General features: G+C 41.5%; 1 protein-coding gene across 1 annotated transcript in view; it reads right to left on the bottom strand.

The window, feature by feature from the left end:
• Nucleotides 1-2136: 2136 nt before the first annotated feature.
• Nucleotides 2137-14022, bottom strand: part of citb (citron rho-interacting serine/threonine kinase b) — a 66266-nt gene continuing 54380 nt past the window's right edge. The window contains exons 30-41 of the mRNA XM_078249624.1: nt 13669-13713; nt 11721-11801; nt 11257-11392; nt 10630-10769; nt 10439-10531; nt 9700-9808; nt 9169-9297; nt 6254-6334; nt 6086-6164; nt 5814-5987; nt 5207-5492; nt 2137-2255 (exon numbers count right to left, since the gene is read on the bottom strand). Coding sequence (XP_078105750.1) covers nt 2232-2255; nt 5207-5492; nt 5814-5987; nt 6086-6164; nt 6254-6334; nt 9169-9297; nt 9700-9808; nt 10439-10531; nt 10630-10769; nt 11257-11392; nt 11721-11801; nt 13669-13713 — 1377 coding nt within the window. The 3' untranslated portion in view covers nt 2137-2231. The remainder of the gene's footprint in view (nt 2256-5206; nt 5493-5813; nt 5988-6085; nt 6165-6253; nt 6335-9168; nt 9298-9699; nt 9809-10438; nt 10532-10629; nt 10770-11256; nt 11393-11720; nt 11802-13668; nt 13714-14022) is intronic.

The following is a 14022-nucleotide window of genomic DNA, read 5'->3' as shown; positions in this document are numbered from 1 at the left end:
CACACTTAACGATGGCTAAATGTGGTGCGTAATGTCCCTTTTTCAGCCCAGTCTGAGGCCAAAGCTCTTTCACTTTTTCCCCACAGACGCACTGGCACCATGAACCCTTACTCTGTATTTTCACCACCATCACAGGCATGTGGGGGCACAAAGCTCGTCTTGTTCTACAATCCATGAATGTGAAATGTCTTAAAAACAAAACAAAAAAACCCCCGCAATTTTCTTTGCACATGACATGAACTAGACACTGCCACAGAGTGCATCAAAAATAAAGCTGAAAGTGTAATGTGCTTTTCAGTATTGTACCGAGCATTGTGGGTGGTGGTTGTACGTGGGAGGGAGGGACGGGACGGGATGGTCGGGTAACGTGGTAAACAGGTCATCAGTTAACATACATGTTGCCAGTATGATCCCTTGCTGTGCTTCTTTTTTCCTGTTTGATATATGTTTTATTTTTTTTTTCATGTTTTTCTCTTCACTCACGCTGACGTGCTCCGTCAGAGGCGTCACTGCAACGGCCCAGTAGTCACTTGACGAGAGTGTGTACGTGTGAATGCATTGAGCATTGGTGTGTGTGTGTGTGTGTGTGTGTGTGTGTGTGTGTGTGTGTGTCTCTTTTGGTGGAGACTGGTGCCAAGCAGTTTTATTACGGGTCTCTCACAAAGGGATCACTCGTGCTTTTGTTTGATTTTCCTCTTCTCCCCCCCCCTCTTTCTGTTTGATAAGCACTTTGAACCTTCTCATGTCTGTCAGAGGAGTGTGTAGCTGTACATAGCAATTTCCTGTAACAACAAGTGCTCCTTGTTCAGTCTGGATATTTTGTTTTGTCGGATTTACTTTAAAGAGCATTACATTGTTGTAGAATTGAAGGAAAAATAAACTAGACAAACAAACTGTGTTGTCACCTCATATCTGCTCTCACTGATTAAAGCTGACGCGTGATGGAATACCTGCAGCTGAAAACACACACACACACACACAAAGAAGAAAGCAGTCAAGACACTTTAATCATGTTTAATGCATGTACTGGTATACATCTCTAAAAATCAAGAAAATCTTTTAAGTTACTGTCTAATATCAACGTCTACTTACTGAATGCAAATTCAAGTGAATACGTGACAGAAAAGAACAACCAAGAGAGAGAATCAAGATCGAAAAAAGTGCTGCTCTAAGTTAGTCATGCTCGCTGATGTGACGAATGGAGGTGGTCTTACTGGCTCTAACGAAACGATACTAAGTGACAACCCCTGACGAATACTAGACTTCATATCACTGCACAGAAACAGGACATCTGTACCATAACTAGCAGCAGCAGCAGCAGCAGCGGGCTAAGAGCAAGCTGAGGCAGCGTCAGCCATCACGGCAGAGCTGCGTGCTTCTTGATCTTAGGTTTGCTATAAACAACACAAGGAACACTTGGAGCAAAAACATTGCTTACTAATTGTTTTTACAAAGTATGGCCGGATGACGACTGTCAATAAAGCATTCAAATGCAATTATATTTCAAAGGCTATTGAGTCAAGAGGACCGTACATTTGATCCAAAGAAAGAAGACTGGTCATGTAACAAGAACTAGCTTTTTAACTCCTGTTCAAATCCAATCTCGTGTGCAAAGTGTTGCCTCCTCGGACCTCTTCCTCATCAGGATTTATGTGCGAAATTAAATGTCGGTTTGATTCTCTAAGCAGAGAAAAAAAACCTAACATGATAACTTCAGATTCTAATGAAATGTTGAGATTTTGAATTTCGTAACCAACGACATCAGTAATCTCCCTGCAACGTCTTTAGAAACTCTTTTTAAAAAAAAAATAGACATGGCTTTCCAGCCGACTATTCCCTTTATCTATAAAAACTCAGACGGCAATATATTTACAACTTTGAGTACATATCATAAAGTAGATTCTCTTGACCTGTAGATCAGCGTAGGTTCCCTGCCACCAAATCTACCGCAGGATTTCTCCCATGAAAGCACGTGTCAGAAAAGAGAGGATTGTCGCAGGAGACGTCTCCCAGTGCAGGTGTACGTGTTGTTGAACGAGGAACTGAGGCCGCACTATGTACAGGCAATGGGGGCTGACGTTCAGCCTGAGCGATGTGTTTGTGTGCGTGTGCGTGTGTGTGTGTGTGTGTGTGTGTGTGTGTGTGTGTGTGTGCTTGCACTCAAGAGTGGATCAATGTGGTTTCCCATAGTTTCTCTTCGACCTCCAGTCAGGAGCAGCGCGGAACTGGATTCACACCGACGACTGATCCCACACCTGCAAGACAACAACAGGGGGCAAAGGGGCTAATTCACTGGTTTGAATTCACCTTTTTCCTTCAATTTATGACATCGATGTACTGTATTAATAAATAAAAAAAGTCAGTTGGAAAAGAGTGTGCATATTCATATTAAACATTCTTGTACTGTTAATTTCAGTTACAGGTTTTTGTAATCAAACTTTTTCACATCTCAGTAGGGCTGCGACTAACGATTATTTTTATTATCTCGATTAATCGATTAGTTGTTTGGTCTATAAAATGTCAGGGTTTCCCAAAGCCCCGGATGACGTCCTCAGATGTCTTGTTTTGTCCACAACTCAAAAGTTATTCAGTTTACTGTCACGCAGGAGTGAAGAAACTAGAAAATATTCACATTTAAGAAGCGGGAGTCAGAGAATTTTTCATCAAAATAGTTGGCGATTAATTTAATAGTTGACATCCACCAAGAGCCTAGGGTCTGTCTGAGGTTTCTGCCCAAAAGGAAGTTTTTCCTCGCCACTGTTGCACCAAATGCTTGCTCTCGGGGGAATTTTTGGGTCTCTGTAAATTATAGAGTGTGGTCTAGACCTACTCTATCTGTTAAGTGTCTTGAGAAGACTGAACTCTTGTTACGATTTGATACTATAAATACAATTTAATTTAGCTGAAATTGAATTAAATGGCTCGATCATATTTACTGATGCAGACAAATAGAACAGAAAATAGAACAGAACGTGTCTTATTTTATCAGTAATTATGATCAAACAAAAGGTCAGACAAATGCTATGATAGAGAAACTGTAAAACATTATTAGATAATCTATGTATATATGCAAATCTTTACATATCTAACTCTATAACATATACAACCGAATGGAAATAGCCAAAAAAATGAAAACATGTCATGTCACTGAGTGAAATGACATGTTATGCTACTGTACTGCAATTTATATGGAAGGAGACTATAAACCAACCATATGGTCCAGGGGTAACTGCAGGCCTCTTCCTCCCTAATCATCTTCATCTGCCTCCTCCTGATCACTCCCTGCCTCTGTCCCCTCTCTCTGAATCTGCAGCCTCCTCTTCATCCCTCACAGTCAATTCTTCCTTTCCCTCTTCTCTTTCACTTATTATTTCTGCATCTCCTTCTGTGGTCTTCTCCTGCTGTGACCCGCCTGGTCTCTCCAGTTCACTGCCTTCTCCTTCTTCATTTCCCTCCTTCTCTTCCTCCTGTGCACTACTCAGAATTTTCTTGGCTGGCAATATCCCCACTTTTACGCTTCAGCTAATATCTCCAGCTACTCTGGCTTGCAAAAGTCAAGATGTGAAAAGCTCTGCTTATCCTTGTATTACATTACACTGTAGGGCCCTGTAGCTAATAATTAGCCTAACAAGCATAACATCAGAAGAGATTTATTACATGCACACAACAGTTATGTTTAGACTAGCCTTCTTCAAGTTCAAGTTCAACTTGAAACTTGAACTTGAAGAAGGCTAGTCACCTGGTTTAATTTCTGCAGCTGCTGTTTAATTTAATTTATGCCGTGATATGTGAGAGGAAGTGGATTTTATAGTACTCCTTAACTAATCGCATACAAATGATCAGTCTCAGCAAACACTGTGTAGTGTGTTGTAACGTAACGCCACCGAAACGGCGACCCTTTGTAAACGTTATGAATTCAAACATGCCAGTTTGTAATATTTTGTATTATTCTGTTCATGTCTTTACTAAAATCAAAACTAATCAAAATGCTTTGGCTGACTTTTGGCTATCGTAATAGACGCGCCGTTGTTGATGCTGACTCGCCTTTAGCATACATTACATTTATTACAAATTGAACTTAAAATTAAACGTGTGTTTAAACTTCACCTGGGGAAACTGACTTCACCTTCAGAGGCTCGGGGGGGGGGCAGCTCAGTCGCTCCAGTCGGCCCCCACACCGCAGCAGACTCGCTGTGTGCGAGCCCGACTGTGCGAACGCCGCTCTGCACGTTTGATGCGGGGACGTAGCTAAGTATTTGAGTTGCAGGGGGCTAAGATTACATCTACAATTATTATTTATTATTAATTAATATAAATTTGGGAGTGGTAGATTTTTGCAAATCGCACTACAGGCTGTAGGTGGTTTTTTTAAAATGACCTGCTTCATGTAGTTCTACTGGAACACAGGGTCAGTTTCATGACAGAAAGTTAGTTTTATAAGTCTTACCTACTGCACCATTAATGTTTTAAGAAGCTTGTTTTTTGAACACCAAAGTTAGGGGGGCAGCTGGTGGGACAAGGCCGTACAGTGGGGGGGTCAGCTGTAGATCCGCCCCTGAAGACCTACGACATATGACCAGGGTCACAAATAGACATGGGCTGGGCTATTAAGGGTCACAAGTTGAAACCAGTAGTCTAAACTACAAATATAAGTGCATACTAAAGTTTTAGTAATGGGACCTCCCTGTGTTGTGTACTTTTTGTACTTAATTGAACAGTTGATTATTAAGACAGACAGGTAGCAAGGGAAGAACCAGGAATATTCAGTTATATGCTATATCATAGATCATTTTTGGCAGCTGCTGCCGTGGTCCTGCTCGACGCCATGCACTGCTACAACTATTATTTCTAGTCATAGTTCTATTAGCTTTATTGTTACTGTAAGTGCCACGGAGCATCATGCCAACTGCAATAATGATTATGAATCATATTTCTGTATATCAGTGGCACTGTGTCCCAACCGGCAGCGGCAGATGGCCGCCCACAAAGAGCCTGGGTCCGTCCGAGGGTTTCTGCCTGTTTAAAGGAAGTTCTTCCTCGCCACACTGTCGCACCAAATGCTTGCTCGTGGGAAATTGTTGGGTCTTTTTAAATTAGGGTGGTCTGGACCTACTCTATCTGTAAAGTGTCCTGAGATAACTCCTGTTGTGATTTCACACTATAAATAAAAAGGAACTGAGCCACCAGGACGGCCCTCCAACAGTACCTTGTTAACAGGGGCGAGCTGTGTTCGGACAGACCCCGCATGGAGTCGGGTGCTGTCTCCGAATCTCCCAGGTGACCTCTCCCTGCGACTATCGAGCACTCTGCCGGGCGACTTCTCCCTGTCCAGCGGCCGGGCGGGAGACTTGTCCCGTCTGAACTCAGTGCGGCCCTCCCGGTAGCGATGGGGAGTGCTGGGCTCCCGATGCAGGCCGTCATGGCTGCTGGGGCCCGAGGTTAAACGCTTGGAGATGTGCTCTGTGTAGGTGGGGGGGCCTCGCTTACTGGGACTACTGTAGAAAACACAACAGCGTCTGACAATGTTAGTGTGAAAACCAACCGTCTGTAAGAAACAGGGATAAGATTGGCTATTTTTACAGCAGATGGCACTGTTGGCCTATCCAATTAAAACAATGGGGTTTCTACTTGTGAATTTGAACTGATAGTTTTCAATAAATGTGTTTTAAGGCAACACATTTTTCTTCAAGTGTTTTGTAGGTTTTCAAGTGTTTTTAATGCACCTACACACTATAATATAAAATCTGTATTTTTTTTTCCTTCTCTCTTTTGTTGTGTTTTTGTTGTTATTTAAACTAAGGAAGGGAGCTGACCCTCTGCTGGAGCCGGTCCTCTGCAGCTCTCCAGACTCTCTGATCAGACTTCCCTTACAGCAGATGACCCGCAGTTTATTCTGGTAGGAGGAGGCCAGGTAGATGGCCCCGGAGGAGATGGCTGGGCCCAGGTAGCGAGGGTTGGGGATGTCCAGGTGAGCCAGCACTGTAGGACTGGAAGTATAGACAGTAATGTGGGAAATATAGCCAAACAACCAAAATCTCAACCAAAGTTTTTTCCAATATGGCCCAAGGTAGCCGGTCTGTCTCACCCCAGAGCAGCGTGTCCCTGCACCTCAATGACGTCCAGAGAGTTGAAGTAGGTGACAAACAGGTAGGGCTCTCTGTAGGCTGCACCAGAGAGAGAACACTTAATGCTTTATTGCTGTTTGCTGTATTGATGCATCGTAAAGCACTAGGAGTTAAAAAAGTGTATTTACCAAAGGACAGAGGCAGACGGCTCCACTTAATTTCTTCAGTGCGACTTCTTCGTCCATACGTGTCCACAAACACTCCAAACTCTGTCACACAAAGAAAAGTTAATATACACTCCTCTGTGCACCTCTTATTGTGTCTAAACTCAAGACAGGACACGAGTCTGGTGCAGTGGTGGAATGGAACCAAGTACATGTACTCAAGTACTGTACTTAAGTCCAAATTTTAGGTAATTGTCCTTTACTATTTTGTAGTGTTTTCTTTTCATGACACGTTTTACTCCACTACATTCATCTGACAGCTTTAGTTACTAGTTACTTTAGCAATTATGACTTTTGCACACAAAACAGCTCAGGCATCTGTGGGCATCCATGTCCCAGAAATGCTTGGTATTAACTTAGCTCTGGGGAGCCTGTTCCCCAGAGCCCTTATGTTTTCTTGCCCCACAGTTTTCCCTGGATTAGGGTGGCACCTAAATCATGGTTGCAGCAGTCGCCGTGGTCCTGCTAGACTAAGGTGACTAGATTTCTGAGACAAAATCCAGGGACATTTTCAGCTCAGAATTGTTAATACCTCCAAATTATATATTATATATTATATATATAAAATTATCTTTGTAAAACTTAAAACGGGGACTCTGCCCCAGGGGCGTTACTGTAAGAAAATGTTGTCTATTTTAACGTTTAAATGCCTCAATCTGGTGCACTTTGAAAAGAAATTCAGAGTTATTCTTATCTATGGATGGAAATATTTGTGCTGTAGCCTGAACTATTTTGCACTTCAGAATTATAACCATGCACACACAGGTGGAATAGTTTTTTCTTCATATTTTTCCATTAATGTCACTAGGAAGCATACCAGTAGAAATATATATTCATATTTGTAAGTGGATAAGGAAGTGGGATTGTCTGGAATCTGGCAATATAATAACCATTATGGTGGGATACACTGGCTAAGCAATTAACAAAAATGTCTGTGCTGACATAAATAGTTTACATGAGAATACATTATAAGTTTGTCAGAGGAAGAGCAGGAGTGCGGTTGTGAAGAAGTTGGTAATTTCATGGTGCAGATTAACACTTTTACATGCACTATTCACATTAGGGGGTTTGCCCCCCTAAAGGTCTGATCCTAGAATTTCCCCTGCTGCTACTTCATAAGTACTCCACTACACTTCAGAGGGAAATGTTGTAATGTTTACTGCACTACATTTATCTGACAGCTTTTGCTTTATTGCTTCACGATGGGCCTGTTTCTGCAACAGCTCATTGAGTATCAGATACAATTAAAACTATTGAGGAAATATTTTCCTTTGACATTGGTCCAGTATTAAATGAGAGAAGTTAATAGGACGTCAATTGTCCAGTTTGTATTTACGTAAATAAAAGTGCTCGTTTTGCCACTGACAGACTCAGATTAATATTCTAAATGTCTGACAACATTATGGAAAAAAGATTTCTAAGGAGGTCGATCTTTCTGTTAAAGATCCTTTTTTAAAACAAAACAAAGTCCACGAAATTGCGTTCCCTAAACCCACCAGACTTACAAACAGTAATTTTAGCATCGTAAAATGGGCATTCTAGAACATCTCTGAGCTCTGAGGCTTGCTCTGGCTGTCTTGAGCCTGTGCGTGTAGGGTGGTATTTCATTCCAATTTTGGGTCTGTCAATCACAGTGAAAACTGGGGGCATTTCCGGGGACAGCTCCAGCCGGGGACAGGTCACCGAAACTGGGGACTGTCCCCAGAAACCAGGGTCAGGGTCACCCTATGCTAGGCACCCTGCTATGCCCTGCTACACCCTGCTATGCCCTGCAGTGCCCTGCTACGCCTTGCTACACCCTGCTACGTCATGCTATGTGTGGCCTAGACCTGCTCTATCTGTAAAGTGTCTCGAGATAACTCTTGTTATGATTTGATACTATAAATGAAATTGAATTGAATTGAACAGTTTGGATCGTTTCCAGTTTCTAAAATGTGAGGATTATTCTGCATTGATTACTTTTACTTTTAATACTTTAATTCCATTTTCCTGATGATACTTTCACACTTTTACTTAAAGTGTATATACCGTATGTTACTTTCAGTTTGTGTTGATTCTAGCGGCCACTTTGGACAAATATGGCTTGTTTCTGCAACAGCTCATTGAGTTTCAGATACAATTAAAACTATTGAGGAAATATTTTCCTTTGACATTGGTCCAGTATTAAACGAGATCGCTGCAGTCGGCAACGGCGAAACAAGCTACAATGTAACACACCTGCTGTCGTAAAAGCCTTTTCTTTACGGTGCTGTATTGTAGATTACTGAGTTAGCGTTACCAGGAGGTCTTATATATATATATATATATATATATATATATATATATATATATATATATATATACACACACATATATACATATATGTTTTGCTTAAGTTCAGATGCATTGTTGCATTTCAAGTGTTGCATACGGTAACTTAGCCTACTTTCTTTCTCGTGAGGTAAAACGGGTATCACTGTCACTGTGTTATGAGCCAAAGCATTAAGTAACATTTTCAATGCAGGACTTTTACCTGTAACAGAGTATTTTTACAGTGTGGTATTAGTACTTGTACTTAAGTAAAGGATATGACTACTTCTTCCACCACTGGTCTTGTGTGTAGGGTCACAGACAGTGTCAAATAAGAAGTTATACAAAAGATAAGGGTCACCCACCTTTACAAAGTTCAATTTTATGACTTGATTTTATAGTACAGTAGTACAGGAAAAAGCTTAAAACCCTAAAAACCTACTTTTGTGTTCACACTGGTGGTTGTTGACCCACAGTGAAGAGTGGCCCCTCTTGTATCTTATCCACTACAATAATACACTTTACCATCTCGTGTTGTTAACAGCGAAGCACAGAAACAGTGTGTGGAGTAGTCGTTAATTTAAACACACCGTGAAAACACAGCAGGTATTCCTCCTTCTGCATGCTGCTGGCCACCTGCATGATGGCGATGGGGAAACTGTGGGACGAGGCTGCAAACACTGCTGAGGCTAGTGACACGTCATTCTTGTCCAGGAACTCTGCAGTGGACGAAGCGGGTCAAACACTATTTTGAAATTCTATGTCTTTATTTACCCCAAAGCAAGGGGTTCAAGGTTTCACTGAACAGTTATCCTGCAAACATAATTGACTTATTGACCTGCTCAGTCAGGTGAATCTTAAATGTTATCCTCTGATCTGGTACCTGATGTATTGTTTAAACCCTAATAGCCTGTTTCTTTGTGCAGGTAAATAATACATTACAATAACAGCTTGCAACCAACTGATCAAGGTCTGTACACCAACAGACATCAACATCATGCATGTAAATGTCATGTTTCTGCGAGAAATAAAAGAAAAGGATGGCTATTTTTTTGGCAAATTTTAAGTTTCTTGTGTTGTGTTATGGTTTTCTAAAACCACATTCTCCCCAGTGTCCTCACCCTCGAGCACAAACTGCTTCATCTCAATCTCGTAGAACTTGTTGGTGCCGATGATGATGCTGTAGCTGGTCAGGTGGATGCAGCTGCAGGGCTCCAGAGTTTCAATCTCCTGTAAGATGACCAATGGAGACATGAGTGACGGACAACACCACTTATTGTCTCCGCCAAGAAGGTTATGTTTTCAGTCAGGTTTGTCTGTTCGTTTGTTGGTTTGTTTGTCTGTCAGCAGGATTACGGAACAACTACTGGTTTCCGTTTTCATGAAACTTGGTGGAAGGGTGTAGCATGGGCCAAGGAAGAACCCATTACATTTTGGAGCGGATCCGAATCCCGGGGCAGATACATTGCAATGTTAACGCAATGTTCAGTTTCAATAACATTGATGTGGTGTCGGAATAATCTGAAAAATGAGTTCCACACTGGGAAAATTCGCACTGCATTAACATTGTGAGATAAGGCATGCTTTCAGAGAGTTTTGTTCTTTTTATAAAAACATAGGAATAAAGGTATGTGAAAAGACATCCACATGATCTTCTCTCTTCTGTTTTTGGATTACACTGTTTGTGTAAATGTTGTTTTTTCAGTTTCTAATTTACATAACTCTGTTTTTTTTCTTTACCTAATTACATGCTACTTTTTATTGTGTTAGGATGCCGTTTCAGAGAAGTGCTCTCCTACCACCCTTATGTTAGGACTTACATGTATTGCAAACACATGGAACTAACAGTTTCATATTCACCTTACGGATGCAGTATTTGTTGAGATTGTCGTTGTAGCGCAGAATGGTTATCTTGTTAGGCATAGCAGCACATATACAAGGTCCGTTGTCTATCTGTAAAGAGAACGTAGATGTCAGTTTGTACAATCACATTTTTAAGAAAGGACTCACAAAGCTTTATTTCAAGTTTCACAGAGGAGAGGAAGACCTACTCTCCCAGCAGCAAACAGATGGCAGCCCTTCACCGTCTCAAAGATGTAGGGAGCCAGTTCAGACTGGCTGGGCAGGTGGGACTGGGCCAGGGACTGCTTCACTCTCTTAATCTCCACCAGACACAACGCCCTCTCGTCCCCTGCAGCACACACACACACACACACACACACACACACACACACACACACACACACACACACACACACACACACACACACACACACACACACACACACACACAAACACACACACACACACACACACACAGACACACACACACAAACATACACACACACACGTTACACAGTAGCAGTTGTTCCAGGAACAGAAGACAATTCACTTATTCGCCGTCATTCTGTACTGTGTGACAAGATGAATATATATACAAGAATATCTTCAAGTTTCACTAGAATTAATACAATGGTAGTGTGGCTTTTTTTTATGATGAATAATTGTAGAGCCTCAAGTGCGCCAATTAGGCAGGAAGTTATGACAGGAGATATTGGCTTCTTGATTTATGAACAAAACTCACTCCCTGCATTGAACGAATCAAAAGTCTAAACTCAAATTCTGCTGCTCATTAGACAGTTATAATCAATTGAAAATGACAAAGCGGGACATCTCACCAACAATCATCAGCAGTTTCTCCTGCTCTTTGATGATGTGGATCTGAAAGACTGATCCCAGGCCAGGGATGTGAGTCAGAGAGTTCTTGATAACATTCAGGGCGTACAGACCCTCTTCAGAGCCTACCAGAACTATCTGCAGCACCACAAGAAAACGTGATCATAAACACAACCATGAATATTCCGGTGAACACGGTGAAATTTCAAACAGGAGCAACGTGTGGCAAGCCTTGGCAGTGCGCCCCGAGCATCTGCTCTGTGCTCCATGTCCCTTCATTAATTTCTACTTTTGAACATAACTGCTACTGTGGATTAATGTGTTTTCTTAAAGATCAAAATAAAAAATGTCTTAAATGAGCAGATTCATTATGATTCAAAAACATGTTTACTGTATGTGCACACTGCAAATACTCCAAATAAATACTCCAATAAATGATCCAAGAAAATGTGATCTACATCGGTACCTGATCTGTGAGGGGGAGGGTACAGTTAATATCCAGCCTATCGTCTCCCTCTAGCTTTAGGAGAGAGTTTCCGAGCAGCTTCTGTAAAAGCAGAGAGAGGTGAGGGGTCAGCGGGGCCGAGCCCTCAACACGACCTCAGGGGCAGGCAGCAGAGGAGCAGAACAGAGGGGGCTGGACGGCTGCAGGACTGTGTGCAGGTTAAAGGGTCATTTTGGTGTTTTTCAACCTGGACCCTATTTTCCCATGCGTTGGTGTCTAAGTCACTTATGTGAACAAAAATCCTTGAAATTGGTCCAGTATTGAGTGAGTATATATATATATTATTCCGTCCAATAAAAGTGCTGTTTTTGTCACTGACAGGCTCAGATTGTTATTAAAAGTGTCTGACAACATTATGGAAAGGATCCCTACAGAGATAATCCTTTTTGTTAAAATGTAAAATCCTTTTTGTTTAACCGGAAACAAAAAAACTGCTATTGCAAAACCCACGAGACCCCATTTAAATAAACAATACTTTTAGCGTGTATAGAGCCAGCATATATTCACATGTAAATGGTTAAATGAAGGGTTTATTTCAACAAAACCAGAGTGGTGATGGTTGGAACAGTGAAAAGACGAACCAAGACAGCTTTTGATCTGGTTTTATTTTGTTTCTCTCGACAAATAGGGTCTTACTCTTTAACAAAAAGGTCATCCTATGTAGGGATCCTTTCCATAATGTTGTCAGACACTTAGAATAATAATCTGAGCCTGTCAGCGGTTAAACAGCACTTTTGTGGAGGTAAATTGAAGGTGCGCAATTGCCCAATAACTTACATTGCAGCTCGTTTCGCTGCTGCCAACTGCAGCGTCTTGCTTAATACTGGACCAATTTCAAAGATTGTTGTTCCCATCAGTCACTTAGACACAAAAACATAGGAAAATAGGGTCCAGGTTAAAAAAATACCAAAGTTACCCTTCAACAGTGTCAGAGGTGGGACCAAGTCACAAGTCAGTTTCCAGTTTTAAGTTCAAGCATGGATTCCAGTCAAACAAGTACAAACTGAGTAGTCATTGCATTGTTAATATGTAAATCTAAAATTGTAAATCTACATATTGCATTAACAGATATTAGTGTAAATTATCAAAATGAGCAGTAACAGGTGAAGTGCCACAGCTTTAAAAAAAAAAATCCTATTTTAAGTTACGTCAATAATATCACAACTGCCGTTCGCCTTTATCAGATAATGCTCAACAAAGAACTGACAATCTTTATAAAGTTGTTTTGTCAATATGTATTCCATCACAAATGAAGTCTAATACCATGAGGTACCCTGACTTTTGATGGGCTAACCTGAATTTACCTGTTGATGAACAGGCGACAGAAGTATAGGAAATCATTCAAGTCAGATGTTAAAAGTTGGTGAGAAAGTTGAAGAAAATATTAAGTTTCAAGTCATTCTGATACATGCCACAGTCAACTCCAAACTGTAAATTGAAGTCAAGTTTATGTTGCCCAGTTTGTGACTTAAGTCCCAGTCACTGAAGAGTGTGCATAGGGGCAGCAGGGTCAAAACAAAGACGAGTACACCAGCAGGTAAAAACCCACTGTCTGATCCCTGGTCCTGTGGACAGGACAGCTGATGGGGATCAAACCAAAGATGATCAAACATCTTGGGGAGAAGTTGTGTACTGTGGTTATAAAACAGGACCCCAAAAACATATTTCAGCAACATTCAAACTATTACATGAACACAGAGTTTGCACAGGACATGACAGTGTAGCAGAGGATAGTGAGAGTGAGTAGCGGTAACAGCAGGTGAGGTGAGAGCAGGGGGGAGATGACCAACCAACACAAGGACAGACACATGCACTACTCCATGCCTCGTGAAAGATTAGCAAGTGTGTGTGTGTGTGTGTGTGTGTGTGTGTCAGTAAGTCTTATGTCTATATCTTTGTAATTTTTTACCTGGACCAGTGGAGACAGAACCATTTGTCTTTTGGACACAGCAGCCTATGTGTGCAATGAAACCGAATGGAATGGGCAGAATAGAGCAAATCAACAAAACATGCCCATATACCGGACATACAATGTTGCATGATGAAAGAAAGCAACAAACAGCAGTGAGAGACAGGCAGAAGACAGAGAGGAGGGGAATAGAGGAAGAGAGAAGAAGGGGACAATTAACGACACATATAAGTGAACTGGGGGGTTATCCGTTAAAACATAAAACCTATGTCTTGAAATTAGAGATGGTCCGATACCGTTTTTTGCTTCCCGATACCGATTCCGATACCTGAACTTGCATATCGGCCGATACCG

This window comes from Sander vitreus, chromosome 5, assembly GCF_031162955.1.
Source record: "Sander vitreus isolate 19-12246 chromosome 5, sanVit1, whole genome shotgun sequence".
Lineage (NCBI taxonomy): Eukaryota > Metazoa > Chordata > Actinopteri > Perciformes > Percidae > Sander > Sander vitreus.
This window is presented reverse-complemented; position numbering and strand designations above follow the sequence as displayed.